The sequence below is a fragment of the Lithobates pipiens genome, unplaced genomic scaffold (assembly GCF_037356315.1).
Source record: "Lithobates pipiens isolate NorthernLeopardFrog02 unplaced genomic scaffold, aLitPip1_a1.2 Scaffold_1, whole genome shotgun sequence".
NCBI classification, from domain to species: Eukaryota; Metazoa; Chordata; class Amphibia; order Anura; family Ranidae; genus Lithobates; species Lithobates pipiens.
The window spans coordinates 230,038,090-230,055,813 of NW_027507685.1; the positions used below are offsets into that span (position 1 = coordinate 230,038,090).

General features: G+C 44.9%; 1 protein-coding gene and 1 long non-coding RNA gene across 2 annotated transcripts in view; both read left to right on the forward strand.

Annotated features, from left to right (window-relative positions):
• Window positions 1-17,153, forward strand: part of LOC143984169 (uncharacterized) — a 193,954-nt gene extending 176,801 nt beyond the window's left edge. The window contains exon 4 of the long non-coding RNA XR_013274714.1: window positions 14,392-17,153. This is a non-coding gene — a long non-coding RNA (uncharacterized LOC143984169). The remainder of the gene's footprint in view (window positions 1-14,391) is intronic.
• LOC143984096 (class I histocompatibility antigen, F10 alpha chain-like) overlaps window positions 1-17,153 on the forward strand; it is a 126,894-nt gene extending 109,741 nt beyond the window's left edge. The window contains exons 5-7 of the mRNA XM_077484415.1: window positions 10,323-10,421; window positions 13,374-13,403; window positions 13,711-17,153. Of these exons, the coding sequence (XP_077340541.1) occupies window positions 10,323-10,421; window positions 13,374-13,403; window positions 13,711-13,751 (170 nt within the window). The 3' untranslated portion in view covers window positions 13,752-17,153. The remainder of the gene's footprint in view (window positions 1-10,322; window positions 10,422-13,373; window positions 13,404-13,710) is intronic.
• Window positions 17,154-17,724: the final 571 nt, after the last annotated feature.

The window sequence follows — 17,724 nt, forward strand, 5'->3', positions numbered from 1 at the left end:
TGACCAGTAAAATCATTCGACCGTGACCAGTAAAATCATTCGACCGTGACCAGTAAAATCATTCATCAGTGACCGTGACCAGTAAAATCATTCATCAGTGACCGTGACCAGTGCAGGACATGAATACGATTACTGTGACCAGTGCAGGACATTAATACAATTACAGTGACCAGTGCAGGACATTAATTCATCAGTGCCCGTGACCAGTAAATTTATTCATCAGTGACCGTGACCAGTAAAATCATTCTTCAGTGACCGTGACCAGTAAAATCATTCATCAGTGACCAGTAAAATCATTCATCAGTGACCATGACCAGTAAAATCATTCATCAGTGACCGTGACCAGTAAATTCATTCATCAGTGACCGTGACCAGTAAATTCATTCATCAGTGACCGTGACCAGTAAAATCATTCATCAGTGACCAGTAAATTTATTCATCAGTGACTGTGACCAGTAAAATCATTCCACAGTGACCAGTAAAATCATTCCACAGTGACCAGTAAAATCATTCATCAGTGACCGTGACCATTAAAATCATTCGACCGTGACCAGTAAATTTATTCATCAGTGACTGTGACCAGTAAAATCATTCCACAGTGACCAGTAAAATCATTCCACAGTGACCAGTAAAATCATTCATCAGTGACCGTGACCAGTAAAATCATTCGACCGTGACCAGTAAAATCATTCTTCAGTGACTGTGACCAGTACTGTGACCAGTAAAATCATTCGACCGTGACCGTGACCAGTAAAATCATTCATCAGTGACTGTGACCAGTAAAATCATTCATCAGTAGTGATGGCCGAACGGTTCGCCCGGCGGTCGTTTCGCGGCGAATTTCCGACATTCGCGGTCCGCACGTTCGAACGCCTTTTTCCGTCGTTCGCCGCGGCGGACTTACGTGTTTAATGTATACAAGAACTTTAACCTTTGGTGACACGTTTATCATGTGATACAGGACAGCCAATTGAGACATGACAGCACATGGACACTTGTACATTCCCCCTAACCTATAAATACACCCGATCCGGTGGCCATTTTACATTCTTTCTTCTGTTACGATAGGGACAGGTTCCTGTGTGGAGTAGGGAGAGATAAACCACTAGCTATTTGGTACACAAAAGTTCTTTTCAGGACTGGTATAGGTGTTAGGTGTTGATAGGTTTGCTGTGCTGCTGATTCTTGCAGCAGCCTGAGTGTCTTTTGTTAGTTTAGAGAAAGGGAAAGGACGGTGTATGCTACAGGGACAGCCAGATTAGTCTTTCATCATCATCATCATCATCATCATCATTAGCTGTTACTATCAAGGTCCACAAAAGAGCTGTTCCAGTAACCACTAATCGTTCTCTTTTTTTGCCAATTTGTATAGGGACAGGAAGGAAGCAGTGTTGTCAGGCAGTGAGGGTAATTTTAAAGACTTGCTGTTATTATTAGTTCCACAAAGGTTCTTTTCAGGACTGGTATCAGTGGTACAGTAATAGGCTTGTACATGTATAATATTCTTTCTTCCAAATATAGAAAGGATATTATACTTGACTGCTGCCCTTCTGCTGCAGTCTGCTAAACATTCACAACTCACTTGTTCCACAAAAGTTCTTATAAGGACTGGTAACTTGGTATAGGGTGCTACGGTACATAGGCTTGAGTGCGGTACAGTCTGCTGTTCTGTAAGGACCGCTATCGGTCCACAATAGATAGGGTTGACGTGCACCACTGCTGACCGCTCACCTATACTGCAGCAGTCCTTCAGCGGTATAGGGACTGACGTACAGTCTGCTAATCACTAACACACAACCTGCTTGTTCCACAAAAGTTCTTATAAGGACTGGTAACTTGGTATAGGGTGCTACGGTACATAGGCTTGAGTGCGGTACAGTCTGCTGTTCTGTAAGGACCGCTATCGGTCCACAATAGATAGGGTTGACGTGCACCACTGCTGACCGCTGCCCTATACTGCAGCAGTCCTTCAGCGGTATAGGGACTGACGTACAGTCTGCTAAACACTAATACACAACCTGCTTGGTCCACAAAAGTTCTTATAAGGACTGGTAACTTGGTATAGGGTGCTACGGTACATAGGCTTGAGTGCGGTACAGTCTGCTGTTCTGTAAGGACCGCTATCGGTCCACAATAGATAGGGTTGACGTGCACCACTGCTGACCGCTCACCTATACTGCAGCAGTCCTTCAGCGGTATAGGGACTGACGTACAGTCTGCTAATCACTAACACACAACCTGCTTGTTCCACAAAAGTTCTTATAAGGACTGGTAACTTGGTATAGGGTGCTACGGTACATAGGCTTGAGTGCGGTACAGTCTGCTGTTCTGTAAGGACCGCTATCGGTCCACAATAGATAGGGTTGACGTGCACCACTGCTGACCGCTGCCCTATACTGCAGCAGTCCTTCAGCGGTATAGGGACTGACGTACAGTCTGCTAAACACTAATACACAACCTGCTTGGTCCACAAAAGTTCTTATAAGGACTGGTAACTTGGTATAGGGTGCTACGGTACATAGGCTTGAGTGCGGTACAGTCTGCTGTTCTGTAAGGACCGCTATAGGTCCACAATAGATAGGGTTGACGTGCACCACTGCTGACCGCTCACCTATACTGCAGCAGTCCTTCAGCGGTATAGGGACTGACGTACAGTCTGCTAATCACTAACACACAACCTGCTTGTTCCACAAAAGTTCTTATAAGGACTGGTAACTTGGTATAGGGTGCTACGGTACATAGGCTTGAGTGCGGTACAGTCTGCTGTTCTGTAAGGACCGCTATCGGTCCACAATAGATAGGGTTGACGTGCACCACTGCTGACCGCTGCCCTATACTGCAGCAGTCCTTCATCGGTATAGGGACTAAGAGTTTTGTCACAGGGTCATTTAAAAAATGACAGGCAGAGGAAGAGGCAGGCCCTTCCGCAGGGGTGGTAGGGGTAGGGCAGGAGCAACAGGCTTGAGCCAAAGTGGGAAGTTGCAGAAGGTGCGTTCAATTACTTTAAAGGATGCACCAGACTTGGTTGAGTGGCTCGCTCAGCCTTACTCTTCTGCACCCTCCTCATCCTCTCGATCTGCACCCTCTTCTTCACTCTCTGCTATGTGCACCCCCAAAGACACTACCACCAACAACACGACCACCACCACCACCACCACATACCTTCCGCTTGAGTCACTGGAATTATTTTCCGATCCATATCAAGAGGACATTTCTGATGCGCAGCCACTCTTGGTATTGGATCAGGAAGAGGAGGTAGCAACAAGCGCTACTCAGCAGTCTGACGCCAGTACCCAGATCAGCCCAAGGAGGAGGTTGGTCCCCGGTGTTGCTGCCTACTCCGAGATCTCTACTTATAGCGGTGGGGAAGGTGACGTTGATGATGACGTGTCTAGTGATGTCACGTGGGTGCCCACAAGAGAGGAAGAGGAGGGGAGTTCAGAGGGAGATATGGACCAGCAGATAGGGAGGAGAAGCAGCAATGACTTACATTGCACAGCAGGGACAAAGCAGACTGCAAATGTATCAGGAGCGAGTCATCGACCATGTACGGTCACATCTGGCGCTCCCAGGACACCGGCACATGGCTCCGCAGTGTGGGCTTTTTTTAACGTGTCCGCTGCTGACAATAGCGTTGCCATCTGCAATCTTTGCAGTCAACGCGTTAGTCGCGGTAAGCCCAATACTCACCTAGGGACGACCGCCTTAAGAAGGCACATGAGCAGCCATCACCGAGCCCAGTGGGAGCAACGGAACACACAAAGCCACACTGCAGGCTCTCACCGTCCAGCCTCGTCTTCTACTTCTCCTTCTCCTCTCTCCTCACAATTGTCCTCCACTCCACCTTCCATCACGCCAAGCTCACATTTTTCTGCAAAAAGGCAGGCTTCCGTGGGCCTAATGTTTGAGCGTAAAAAAATGATGACGCCGGATAACCCTCTTGCCCAACGGTTGGCGGCTGGCTTGTCAGAACTCATAGCCCGCCAACTACTGCCATATAAACTGGTGGACTCGGAGGCCTTTCGCAAATTTGTGGCCATTGGAACACCACAATGGAAGGTCCCAGGAAGGAAGTATTTCTCAGAGAAGGGCATCCCAGAGCTATATGGCCATGTTCAGCGGCAAGTGAATGTATCTCTGGCACACAGTGTCGGTGCCAAGATACATCTGACCACAGACACGTGGTCTAGCAAACACGGGCAGGGAAGGTATATCAGTTTTACTGCCCACTGGGTGAACCTTCTGACGGCCGTCAAGCATGTAACCCGTGGCACCCGTGTAGATTTGGTTTTACCGCCACGGATTGCATGCAGGCCTGACTCTTCTTCTCCTCCTCCTACTCCATCCTCCTCCCTCTCCTCCTCAGCTGCCTCCTCCTTTTCCGCTGCTAGCGTCTCTTCCACTGCACCGCCCAAGCTCCCCAGAACCTATTCCACATGCCAGGTGAGACGTTGCCATGCCGTGCTGCGTCTGTTGTGCCTGGAAGCAAAGAGCCACACTGGCCCGGCACTCCTTTCAGCTTTGCGTTCACAGGCAGATGAGTGGCTAACACCGCTCAATTTGACAGTTGGTAAAGTGGTGTGTGACAACGGTGCCAATCTGCTTAGCGCATTGAAACAGGGCAAAATCACGCACGTGCCGTGCATGGCACACGTCTTAAACTTGGTCGTGCAGCGATTCCTTGTCAAATACCCTGGGGTCCAGGACATCTTGCGGCAGGCAAGGAAAATCTCGGCCCATTTCAGAAGATCTTACACGGCCATGGCTCGCCTTGCTGACATTCAGCGGCGACACCATCTGCCGGTCAGACGTCTTATTTGCGATTGCCCGACGCGATGGAACTCAACCTTCTATATGCTTGATAGGCTGCTCCAGCAGAAACGTGCAGTTAACGTCTACCTGTATGAACTCTGCGAAAGAAACGGTTCTGGGGAGCTGGGTTTTTTTTCACCGCGCCAGTGGCTGCTCATGCGCGACACATGCAGACTTCTGCGGCCATTTGAGGAGATCACCAAACTGGTCAGTCGCAGCCATGGCGCCATCAGTGACATGGTACCTTATGCCTTCTTTCTGGAGCGTGCATTGCGTCGTGTCATTGATCAGGCTGTGGAGGAGCAGGAGCGGGAAGATGAGGAAGTCGCAATGCTGGATGAATTCCCAGGGGGGGCTACTCTATCTGAGACAAGTCAACAACAGGAGTCTGATGAGGAGTCAGAGGAGGATGGTGCCGGGGCGGATGAGCAGGAGCAAGAAGAGCATGCTTTAAACCTTTCTGGGATCCCTGTTGTGCGAGGATGGGGAGAGGAGAATGAAGAGGACGACATTATCCTGGATGATGAGCAGGAGCCAGGCCACCACACCGCTTCCACTTTAGTGCAAATGGGGGCCTTCATGCTCCAGTGTTTTAATAGGGACCCCCGTATAAAAAGCATGAGGGTCAAGGACCAGTACTGGGTGGCAACGTACTTAGACCCCCGGTACAAACACAAAATGGCGGAAATGTTACCGCCGTCGCAGAGGGCTGTCAGAATGCAGCACTTCCAGGCCTTGCTTCGAGAAATGCTGCATTCTGCTTTTGCGTGCGCTGGCAGAGGAGCAATTCCCACTCCCAGAGAAGGATTTGCGGGTACCAATCCAACAGCGCCTGCAAGAAGAGGCCGGTTTGAAGATGTGTTGGTGACTTCGGATATGAGGTCATTCTTTCAGCCGACCCATCGACAGGTGTCATCCGGATCCAGCATCAGGGAACGCCTAGACCGTCAGGTGTCCGACTACATTGGGTTAACGGCCGATGTGGACGCTCTGAGGAGTGATGAACCCCTAGACTACTGGGTGGGCAGGCTTGACCTCTGGCCAGAGCTTGCCCAATTTGCAATCGAACTGTTGGCTTGCCCCTCATCCAGTGTCCTGTCCGAAAGGACGTTCAGCGCAGCAGGGGGGATTGTGACCGATAAGCGTACTCGCCTAGCTCACCACAGTGTTAACTACCTCACATTTCTAAAAATGAATGAGGCATGGATCTCGGAGGAATTCAACACATGTGATCAGTAGACCATGTATATGTCTATAAACAATTTTTGGAATCAAGCACACAGACCTTCTTAATTCATTTGGCTCACTTCCCTGACCCAAAAAAGCACACCGTACTATATGCCCCTACCCTCCTCTTTGAAGAGGTTGAGCGGTGTCATATTTCTACTGGGGCTGCTTATTATGAGGGGTTCCCACCATCCCTGTGCTGTGCTGACTTCCTCCTGGGTGTTCTTATTATGAGGGGCTCCCACCATCCCTGTGCTGTGCTGACTTCCTCCTGGGGGTTCTTATTATGAGGGGATCACACCATCCCTGTGCTGTGCTGACTTCCTCCTGGGGCTGCTTACGGTGCTGCTGTCAGCGCTGTATGTCACGGAGCTGCTGTCAGCGCTGTATGTCACGGAGCTGCTGTCAGCGCTGTATGTCACGGAGCTGCTGTCAGCGCTGTATGTCACGGAGCTGCTGTCAGCGCTGTATGTCACGGAGCTGCTGTCAGCGCTGTATGTCACGGAGCTGCTGTCAGCGCTGTATGTCACGGAGCTGCTGTCAGCGCTGTATGTCACGGAGCTGCTGTCAGCGCTGTATGTCACGGAGCTGCTGTCAGCGCTGTATGTCACGGAGCTGCTGTCAGCGCTGTATGTCACGGTGCTGCTGTCAGCGCTGTATGTCACGGAGCTGCTGTCAGCGCTGTATGTCACGGAGCTGCTGTCAGTGCTGTATGTCACGGAGCTGCTGTCAGCGCTGTATGTCACGGAGCTGCTGTCAGCGCTGTATGTCACGGAGCTGCTGTCAGCGCTGTATGTCACGGTGCTGCTGTCAGCGCTGTATGTCACGGAGCTGCTGTCAGCGCTGTATGTCACGGAGCTGCTGTCAGCGCTGTATGTCACGGAGCTGCTGTCAGCGCTGTATGTCACGGAGCTGCTGTCAGCGCTGTATGTCACGGAGCTGCTGTCAGCGCTGTATGTCACGGTGCTGATGTCAGTGCTCTGTATTACGGTGCTGCTGTCAGTGCTCTGTATCTCCTGCACCCTCTTGTTTGCCTACCCTGGTCCCTGACCTTCCCTCTCCTCCATTGCCTTCATTAGCTCCATAGTCCTGAATTGTCAGAACAATTTCCCAAATAAAAAAAAAATGCTTGTAGTTATCGATCCCAAATTCACCTCATACATGTATTATGCTATTGTCCAGGTGGTGGGACTACGTGCTACCCCCTAATAATTACCCCGTGGCCGCAAATTCGACCTAAAGGTTTGCGAAATTCGCCTCCCATTGAAGTCAATGGAGCCCGCGGCGAACGGTCGTTTTCGCGAACGTTTGTGTCCGTTCGCGTTTCGCGTTCGCGAAACGTCCCGTCGGAAGTTCGTCCATCACTATTCATCAGTGACTGTGACCAGTAAATTCATTCATCAGTGACCGTGACCAGTAAAATCATTCGACCGTGACCAGTAAAATCATTCATCAGTGACTGTGACCAGTAAATTCATTCATCAGTGACCGTGACCAGTAAAATCATTCGACCGTGACCAGTAAAATCATTCGACCGTGACCAGTAAAATCATTCATCAGTGACCGTGACCAGTAAAATCATTCATCAGTGACCGTGACCAGTGCAGGACATGAATACGATTACTGTGACCAGTGCAGGACATTAATACAATTACAGTGACCAGTGCAGGACATTAATTCATCAGTGCCCGTGACCAGTTAATTCATTCATCAGTGACCATGACCAGTAAAATCATTCATCAGTGACCGTGACCAGTAAAACCATTCGACCGTGACCAGTAAAATCATTCGACCGTGACCAGTAAAATCATTCGACCGTGACCAGTAAAATCATTTATCAGTGACCGTGACCAGTAAATTCATTCATCAGTGACCGTGACCAGTTAATTCATTCATCAGTGACTGTGACCAGTAAAATCATTCATCAGTGACCGTGACCAGTAAAATCATTCATCAGTGACCGTGACCAGTAAATTCATTCATCAGTGACCGTGACCAGTAAAATCATTCATCAGTGACCCTGACCAGTAAAATCATTCATCAGTGACCAGTAAATTTATTCATCAGTGACTGTGACCAGTAAAATCATTCCACAGTGACCAGTAAAATCATTCATCAGTGACCGTGACCAGTTAATTCATTCATCAGTGACCGTGACCAGTTAATTCATTCATCAGTGACCGTGACCAGTAAAATCATTCCACAGTGACCACCAGTTAATTCATTCATCAGTGACCCTGACCAGTAAAATCATTCATCAGTGACCAGTAAATTTATTCATCAGTGACTGTGACCAGTAAAATCATTCCACAGTGACCAGTAAAATCATTCATCAGTGACCGTGACCAGTAAAATCATTTGACCGTGACCAGTAAAATCATTCGACCGTGACCAGTAAAATCATTCGACCGTGACCAGTAAAATCATTTATCAGTGACCGTGACCAGTAAAATCATTCATCAGTGACCGTGACCAGTAAATTCATTCATCAGTGACTGTGACCAGTAAAATCATTCATCAGTGACCGTGACCAGTAAAACCATTCGACCGTGACCAGTAAAATCATTCGACCGTGACCAGTAAAATCATTCGACCGTGACCAGTAAAATCATTTATCAGTGACCGTGACCAGTAAATTCATTCATCAGTGACCGTGACCAGTTAATTCATTCATCAGTGACTGTGACCAGTAAAATCATTCATCAGTGACCGTGACCAGTAAATTCATTCATCAGTGACCGTGACCAGTAAAATCATTCAACAGTGACCATGACCAGTAAATTCATTCATCAGTGACCGTGACCAGTTAATTCATTCAACAGTGACCATGACCAGTAAAATCATTCATCAGTGACCGTAACCAGTAAAATCATTCAACCGTGACCAGTGCAGGACATTAATACAATTACAGTGACCAGTGCAGGACATTAATACAATTACAGTGACCAGTGCAGGACATTCACCCCCCCCCCCATGCTGCATATTATAAAAATCAGTTAAACTCACAGACAGTTCAAAATGTTTAGACTGCAGTCTGGCCCCATCATTGCATCAGCTTAATTTAGCTTGTACAGTACCTCTGTCTGATTGCAATGAATGGTCTGCAAATTTTGCAAGTGAGGGTGAGTCTGGTTCCTGTGTATGCAGGCTGCAGTAGCTCTGCATTGACGCTCCGCCCATCGAGCCTCCGGCCGAGTGACGTCACGACGTTGGGAGGGGGCTGACGCTGGTGTTCTGGGCAGGACAGAAGCTTGACAAATGCATTGCCGAGCCCCGGACCGCTCGGCAGCGGCCCCCATTCGGCAGCAGTTCCACTAGGCTTCGGGCCCCATAGCGACTGCGGGCCCCATAGCGACCGCGTGGGTCGCTATGGCGGTAGTTCTGCCACTGAGTTGGAGGGAGAATAAAAACGCTGCTCAACCGCACCCCGGATTGCATGTAAACAAGGTCTTAGGGCTGGTTCACACTAGCGCGATGCCAGACAATAATTCGCAGTGCACTGCTGTTCACATTACATGCAATGTCTGTGCGGTGCGATGTCAGTCATACAGATAGTATGGCTGATATCGCAACGCATTCAGTGCAAACGCGCACAGGACCCTTTTTTTTTTTGGGTTTGGACCAGAATCGGATTGCATGTGTGTTCAAATGGGGATGACGGTAACATATAATGACACTCTCCAGCAGTTCGCATATGACAGTGTGAACTGCCGTGCGTGTCGGCTGCGATGCGGGAACCCGCAGTTGATTTGCAGGGTTCTCACATTGCAATAGTGTGAACCAGCCCTGACTATCAGATGATGTACAGTATCTGCACTCAAACAGAACAGACTTTGCAAAGAATTTGTCAGCTGATTTCAATTGTCTTGGTAAAGACAAGCCTAGCATAAAATTCCAGGAGTTTTCCCGCACCCTGGAAGACACAGGCGTTGTGTACAGCCTGCTATTCTAGAGGTTGGCTGTATGCAGCTTTATGCTTGTCAACACGGATGCTTCTGTGCATCAGCATTTACCCACAGATGTGTGTACAATGCATACAGGTACACAGGTTCAGCGTACGGTAATTATGTCATACGGGCATGAAGGGTACACAGTGATGCACAGAAGCATCAAAATTTATAAGAATATTACGTGGGAAAACACCCAGAATTTTACGCTGGGCATATCTAAGGTTTCTTCCCATCTGTGTACATGAGGTCTGATTATTACATGTCTTCTATTATAAAGTATCTTCACCTGAACTTCTCACTCACTATTCCCACCATCTCATGGATCTCTTTCAGAACCTGATAATGGCCTCCCACTTGCTATGATTATTGGCATTGCCTGTGCTGTTGTCGTCATTGCAGTCGTTTTTGGTGTTGGAATCTTTTGCTACAAGAGTAAGTGATTACATTTTTTTTATCGCATGTTATTTTCTTTCACAGTATAAATGGATGAAGCTCAGAAGAATTTGATTGCTTAACCACTTACAGACCACTTTTTGCGATTCAGCACTGCGTAGCTTTAACTGACAATTGCGCGGTCGTGCGACATGGCTCCCAAACAAAGTTGACGTCCTTTTTTTCCCACAAATAGTTTTCTTTTGGTGGTATTTGATCACCCCTGTGGTTTTTATTTTTTGCGCTATAAACAAAAATATAGGGACAATTTTGAAAAAAACGCATTATTTTTTACTTTTTGTTATAATAAATATCCCCCCAAAATATATTAAAAAAACATTTTTTTCCCTCAGTTTAGGCCGATACGTATTCTTCTACATATTTTCGGTAAAAAAAAAATTGCAGTAAGCGATTATTGATTGGTTTGCGCAAAAGTTATAGCGTTTACAAAATAGGCATAGTTTTATGGTATTTTTATTAATATTTTTTTTTTACTAGTAATAGCGATCAGCGATTTTTATTGTGACTGCGACATTATGGCGGACACATCGGACATTTTTGACACATTTTTGGGACCATTGTCATTTATACAGTAATCACTGCTATATAAATGCAGTGATTCCTGTGTAAATGACACTGGCAGTGAAGGGGTTAACCAGGGGGTGGCAGTGTAGGGGTTAAGTGTTCCTAGGGGTGTGTTACTAACTGTGGGGGGCTGGGCTTTCATTTAGTGAACACTGATCTCTGCTCCAATCACATGGAGCAGAGATAAGCATCACTAGTTGCTAGGCAGAATGGAGAAATGCTGTTTACAACGGCATTTCTCCATTCAGCCGCCCTGTGAGACGATCGCAGGTATGCCCGCGGCGATCGAGTCCGCGGGACCCACGACTGGACTCTCGGGGGTCCCGACCGGCACGCGAGCATGCTGGCGGCGGTGCGATGGCAGGGCGGCATTAAAGATTGGACAAACCTGTACGCCAATATGCCTGCCCGTGCCATTCTGCCGACGTACATCGGCGTGCGCTGGTCGGGAACCGGTTAAAGTGACAATCATGGAAGCCGCCATTGCTATCCCCCACCTAGCTTAAAGTCTGGGTCCAGTACTTGCCCCCTCCACTCCACTCTCTCACAGTACCTCTTCTCTGCCACAAGATGTCCTTAGTGTGACAGACCAAACTGGGACAGAGGCTTCTGAGAGGACTAGGGGCAAGCCTCCTATCCACTGTCTATGGGCCTGGGCTTTTAAAGGAACACCACTCCTTAGGAGCTGTGTGCATTTGGGACACATAGAGTGGTCTTGCTTCAGATTCAAATCCATGTCTCCCCAAAACAGACTGGGAACAGGAGGACCCACAGACATATTTTTTGCATCTCTATGTCCAAACCAGGAATGGCTGCTTCAGACTGAGACTCGGAGCAGATGGTAATCTAATCAGCTCAAGCAATCTGATACCAGAGGCTCTAGTCTGTTTATTAAGGTTTTGTGTGTTTATTAGGCGTGTCTCTCCCATTGTGCACCTCCTAGGTGGGCATTCCCATTGTTAATTGAGTCCCCTATTGTTTCTGTCTGTTGGCTAATTTGGCTGACTTTTGGAGGTTCCTATGTGATGGGATTAGCTTTGCGTCAGCTCTGCCTTGTTATCTAAACCATTGTGTGAAGTTTTGGGTAAATATTTGTTTTTATTGTTCATGTGGTGACTGACCATAAAAATCTGTATTTATTGTCAATAAACAGTCATTCCTTTGGTTTTATCTCCACATCTTGTCTGTGTACGGTGATTGGGGTAAAGGGCTGGTATTGGCTCTCAATCTGCTGGAACAGTTTGGAGGGCAGGAAGCCAAGCAGTTCCGTCACATTTATTCAACTTGGGACAGCTTTTGAGGGGGCATCATTATGACACCCTGTACAGAGAGAGGCACTGATGTCTTAATAGCAGCGCTGCTATCTGTATCATCAGGAACCACCAACTACCAGAAAAATATTTGAAGAGAAAGAGGACCCTGCACATCATGAGACCAATCTGAAGACCCATGCAAAGGAAAAAACTAAAAGTATAAAATAGAGGGGGGGGGGGTCATCCAGGGGGTGTTGGGGGGGAGTCACAGACCTGGAACGAGCATGCTGTAAATGAATGCCAGAAAAAAGTGTCCATTTCCATAACTAAAGCCCCGTACACACGAGCGGACTTTTCGACATCCAAACTCCGACGGACTGAGTCCGGCGGACTATCCGATCGTGTGTGGGCTGCAACGGACTTTAGCGAAGCTAAAGTCTGACGGACTTTAGAAATGAAGCATGCTTTAAATTTTCCCGACGGAACTCCGCCGGACCCGGTCCCTTCGAAAAATTCGCTCGTGTGTGTGCTACTCCGACGGACTAAAACCGACGCTAGGGCAGCTATTGGCTACTGTCTATGAACTTCCTACGTCAAATACAGTCGTACGTCATCACGTTCGACTCCGTCGGAGTTTGGTGTGATGGTGTGTGGCCAAGTCCGTTCGGTCGAAAAGTCCGCCAGAACTCCGTCGGAACTCCGGCGGAACTCCGGCGGAACTCCTTTGGAGGTCTGTCAGACTTATAACTGTATCTGTTCTGTGTCACCAACTCAGACAGCACTGAAGCCAAACATGAGCAAGACAGCCAGGGAATGAGCATTCTCAAAGGGAGATTGCAGCAATGGCGGCCTTCATTATTCTCTAATGATATTGTCTCTTTATTATTTTATCAGCATCCATAGTGTCATTTATAGAAAGTTGGGATCCGTTCTTCAACTTTTTAAAAAAAATTTATAATTATATTAGTCTGTTTTTTGTCTTTTCTGATGGTTTATACCCCATCTGTGGATGTTTCTAGCCTCAAAATTCTGAGTTTGGATATTGGCTGACAGATTGTGATGAACTTTTATTTACTACTTTCCTGTTTCTAACACAATAATTTATATATTTCAGAGAGGGGAAAAGGCTACAAGACCACCAGTAGTAAGTATCCCACCATGTCCTGTTCTCTGTGTTGTAGTGTACAGTGTGTAGAATATGTGGGGAGGTGAGACGTCTTGCAGATCATCTTATTCTATGATACAAGTAACTTTATTATCATTACCTACATTATATGATACAAATGGAAATAACTGAGGAGATCCCCAATAGTGTCTCTCTGTACAGACTTTTCTCTGTAATAAAAAGCGTGTCAGAAGGATGTTCTCTCTGTACTTTATATAGTATTATATGATAATCATCATTTACCACGATCTCCATACAGACTAAACTGCTCCACTTTCTTTTACAGCTTCAGATGCCAATTCTGACTCCTCCAACCCGAGAGCCTGAATGTACAGGATGGAGGACATCACAGGAAGAGGAGGGGAGGCTTTTCTTTCCATTCAGATTCAGCCTATTGCACTTGCTTCTGTCTACATTCATTAATATATCTAATGCCATGTAATTTAAAGAGAACCTGTCATGTATTCTAATCCACTGGTGTATATAAAAGAATACATTTGAATGTAAAACCAGGGTGGTACACCGAATGTATGAAGATTGAGAGAAGTATTTTCCCCATATTAATAAAATCATCATGGCTGACAATGTCACCCCTATAAAGGTCTGTGGTATAATAAATATTCTTATACAGATTTAACTGATTGGATCAGTGCTGTCTATACTTCAGTGCTGAGGATTTCTGAATAGTACCACCATCTTATTCAGTATACTGCCTCTGACTTCCCAGGCTCTGCAGTAATATCTGAGTAATGAGGGGAAGCATATATTGGACCCCTGTATACTCATGAGGATAGAGTCATGAGAGATCCCATTTCTGACCTGTTTTATGGGCATAGACTTTTTTCTATGTTAAACATCTTGGCTTGAGTACATCATGAATCCGTGACATGGAACAGACATGCTGTCACAATTCCCTTGTGTGTGCTTGTGTCAGGTCAGGGAATTGTGTGTGTGTGTGTATATTTAGTGGATTCAAGGACCAGGATAATAGTAATTCAAGGATCAGGATGACAGCCCCAGAACTTGCACTCTGAAAAAAAAAATCCAATCTGGCATCTCTCATATCTCCATCTTCACAGGTTCTGTTTATTGCCAGCCATGTATAGTGAGCCGCCTTTTCCTTTATTAGTGGGGGAAATTTTCTCTGTACATTTGTCAGAAGAACATTGATATCCTGATACACGGCTAATGAGGCCATAAGCACGATGTACCATATTCTATGACAGGTTTTCTGTAGGAATATGATTTATACAGCAATTATCATATTATACAACATAATTCTGCTTTTTTTAGCTTTGTTTTTTAAATAACTTTTAGATCTTTACATATTTTCAATAAGGTGAAGGTTTTTAATTTTGTTGGTTTTATTTTATTTGTAATTGATAATTTGATTTGTAAAAAAAAAAATACATTATACCATACCTACGTTTAGCATCTCATATCATCATGGACACCACCATCATATTCTGGAAATAACTGCTGGGCTTCTTCAGATGGATGATGTCCCATTGTGCCAGATAGACACGACTCTCCCGCTGCCCTTTCCATGTATGTCAGAATGTTTCTGGCAGGCTTCTCTTATCTTTACTATGAATGGTGTTGTCATCTGCAATCCGCTAAGGTCAGATCAACATTGGCATTTCCTTTCCATTCATTTAGAGGAGTTCTTTGCCATACAGACCAATATCCATGATGGACTGAACTCCTCAGAGAGTGTGTGTGTGTGTGTGTGTGTGTATATATGTATATGTATATGTATGTATATGTATATATATGTATATGTATATATATATATATATATATATATATATATATAAAGCGCTCCAGCCATCATAGAGCTGAAAGAAGCTTGTCAGAAAATGCTGAGCCCTGAGCCTTAGGGCCTGTGTCATTGGGCTTTGGACTTGTGTCGATTGCATTAGTGTGAGATCATTCAGAATTTACTGACGGGTACATTGGATCTGCAGTTGACCTCCTCCTGATCTGCTTCAAGCAGGTTTTGCATAACCATAGACTTTGTATGTTGAAGAGAACAGAAGCAATCTATATAACCCTGAATGCTGTTTATCACCTGTCTGAAAATACCTATACAGTAGATATGTGCACTGCTGAAAAATGGGTTTGTTTTGTTTTTTCTGGGCCATTCGTTAAGATCGAAAATCATTATTTTGAAAAAAATCGGAATTGCGAAAATTCAAAATTTCCACAGTAATAACTATTAAATAATAGGTAATGGAATTTCCTATCAAATTTGGCTGTTATTAAAAGTGATGAATTAGAATTTATCCGAAGTTACGAATTATCTGAAATAACGAACGCCGTATCTAAACAAATGGAATGTAACAAATTAATAATAGTAATTCATAACTTTGGATAAATTGGTGTTTGTTACATTCACTACCAGCCAATTTGAAAGTAAATTCCAATACCTATAATTTAGTAGTTAGTATTAGTTATTTCAAATTTGTGTTTTTGGATTTTCGTTCTTATTTTCGAATTTAACGGGTTTTCGTTAATTTGAATATTTCTGAATTAATAAATGTGTCAAATTTCGCTAAAAAACACATTCAGAATGAAACGAATTGCACATTCTACTTTACAGTCCACAACCCACATTATGGACCCGCTGATGTTACAATATCAAAGCAGGTATATTATAAATGAGTGACCTCAGACTATTCTAGAGGAATATAAGAAGAGACCGCTGATGCCTGGATTCTGGATGGAAACTGTCAGTATGTTTTTTATTTTTATTTTAATAGAATGGATATAAGGGACGTAGAGTTTGGGATTATGATGGTGCCCATTACACTTGGAATACAATTTTACTTAAAGAAAAATACAAATTTTATTACATAGAAAATGTGACAAAACAATCATAGGAGCATAAAAAGAAACTGAGTAGATAGTTTATTTTATTTTAATGCTGCTTAAAGCTAAGAAAAGGTATTGATAAGTACATATATTCCACATACAAGCCATAAATACAAACAGATAGTTTAGTACAACGCATGCACTGCAGTGTTTTGTGGTGACATTTGTTTTGAACGCTCTGCACAGTAGAGGACAAAGCACTGCAGCACATTACAATGGACATGGGGTGTGTTGCAAAAATTTTCTTAAAAATAAAACTGCATGTCCAATTTTTGAGTCAAACTGCACTACCAGTACTTTCAAAATAAATGGGCTGTCTTAAGGCAGTGGACTGTAATGCACTGTAATATGTTGTGTGAACATAATCTGTAATGTGAATAGTCTCTAAAAGTTTTTTCTCAGAAATTCCATTGGCTCTGTCTGGCTTCCCAGCTGCAGGAGACTTATTAGCATTATCTCCATGTTCCTGATATTATAAAATAAAAACAAAGAATGATATCCCTATAAACTTCACATCAGTTGGGGGTGCAGAAAAGTTGATACCAAACCTCCTGAAACACATCTGAGGTTGTTGGGTGATTTCAGTGGACTGGAATGGTGATGTATCAGATTATGGGGGTCTAATTCCCCAGTTATATATTGAATAAATGATCTAGCACTTAAAAGAAATATCAATGTCCCAATCACCAGACAGAGACCTGAAATGATCAGATACAAATATGAGGCACACGAGAGAATGAATGGCATGTTGGTAATAAGACTGTACTTACTCTATGGACATTAAGTCAATAAATAATAGAATTTTGGTATGTAACTAAGATTTAAATTATCAATAAAATTGGCTTGCCCCTCTGAGGTGACTGTTTACCTTTTTTTTAATTTGTCTTGAATTGTAAAATAGTTAAAATATATCTGCTAACTATTTTTTAGTGTTGAAAATATTTTTATTAAGACATGTCAAGTAAAAACAATAAACAGTAACCATCATGAGGCATATACAGACAGGAACAGTGACAGAGGTACAATTACAGGAGATCGGCTAACGACAATCGGCCACAGCCGGTCCCTGACAGGAAGCTTGGAGGGTAGAAAAGACGGCCTGTGCTCCGGTCCCAAAGGTCACAGTAGGGGAGAAGCACCCATGGGTTACTACATGACGCAGTTTTGAGATAAGAACATAAAAAAGAAAAGACAGAAAGGAAGAGAGAAGAGAAAAGAGCAAAGTAAAGAGGAGCAAGGCAGTATAGGGGAAAGCTAAATAGCAAGAGGAGAGGAAGGAAAAGGGGGAGGAAGGGGGGAGGGGGAAGCAATTGGATAGGGGGGGTAGGGTAAGGGAGAGCCCACAACGGCCTTATGCGTTTAAGATTTGGTTCATTAAAGTGTCAGGAGAAGCGGAGCCAGATCGACCACTGAGAAACAAATTTGG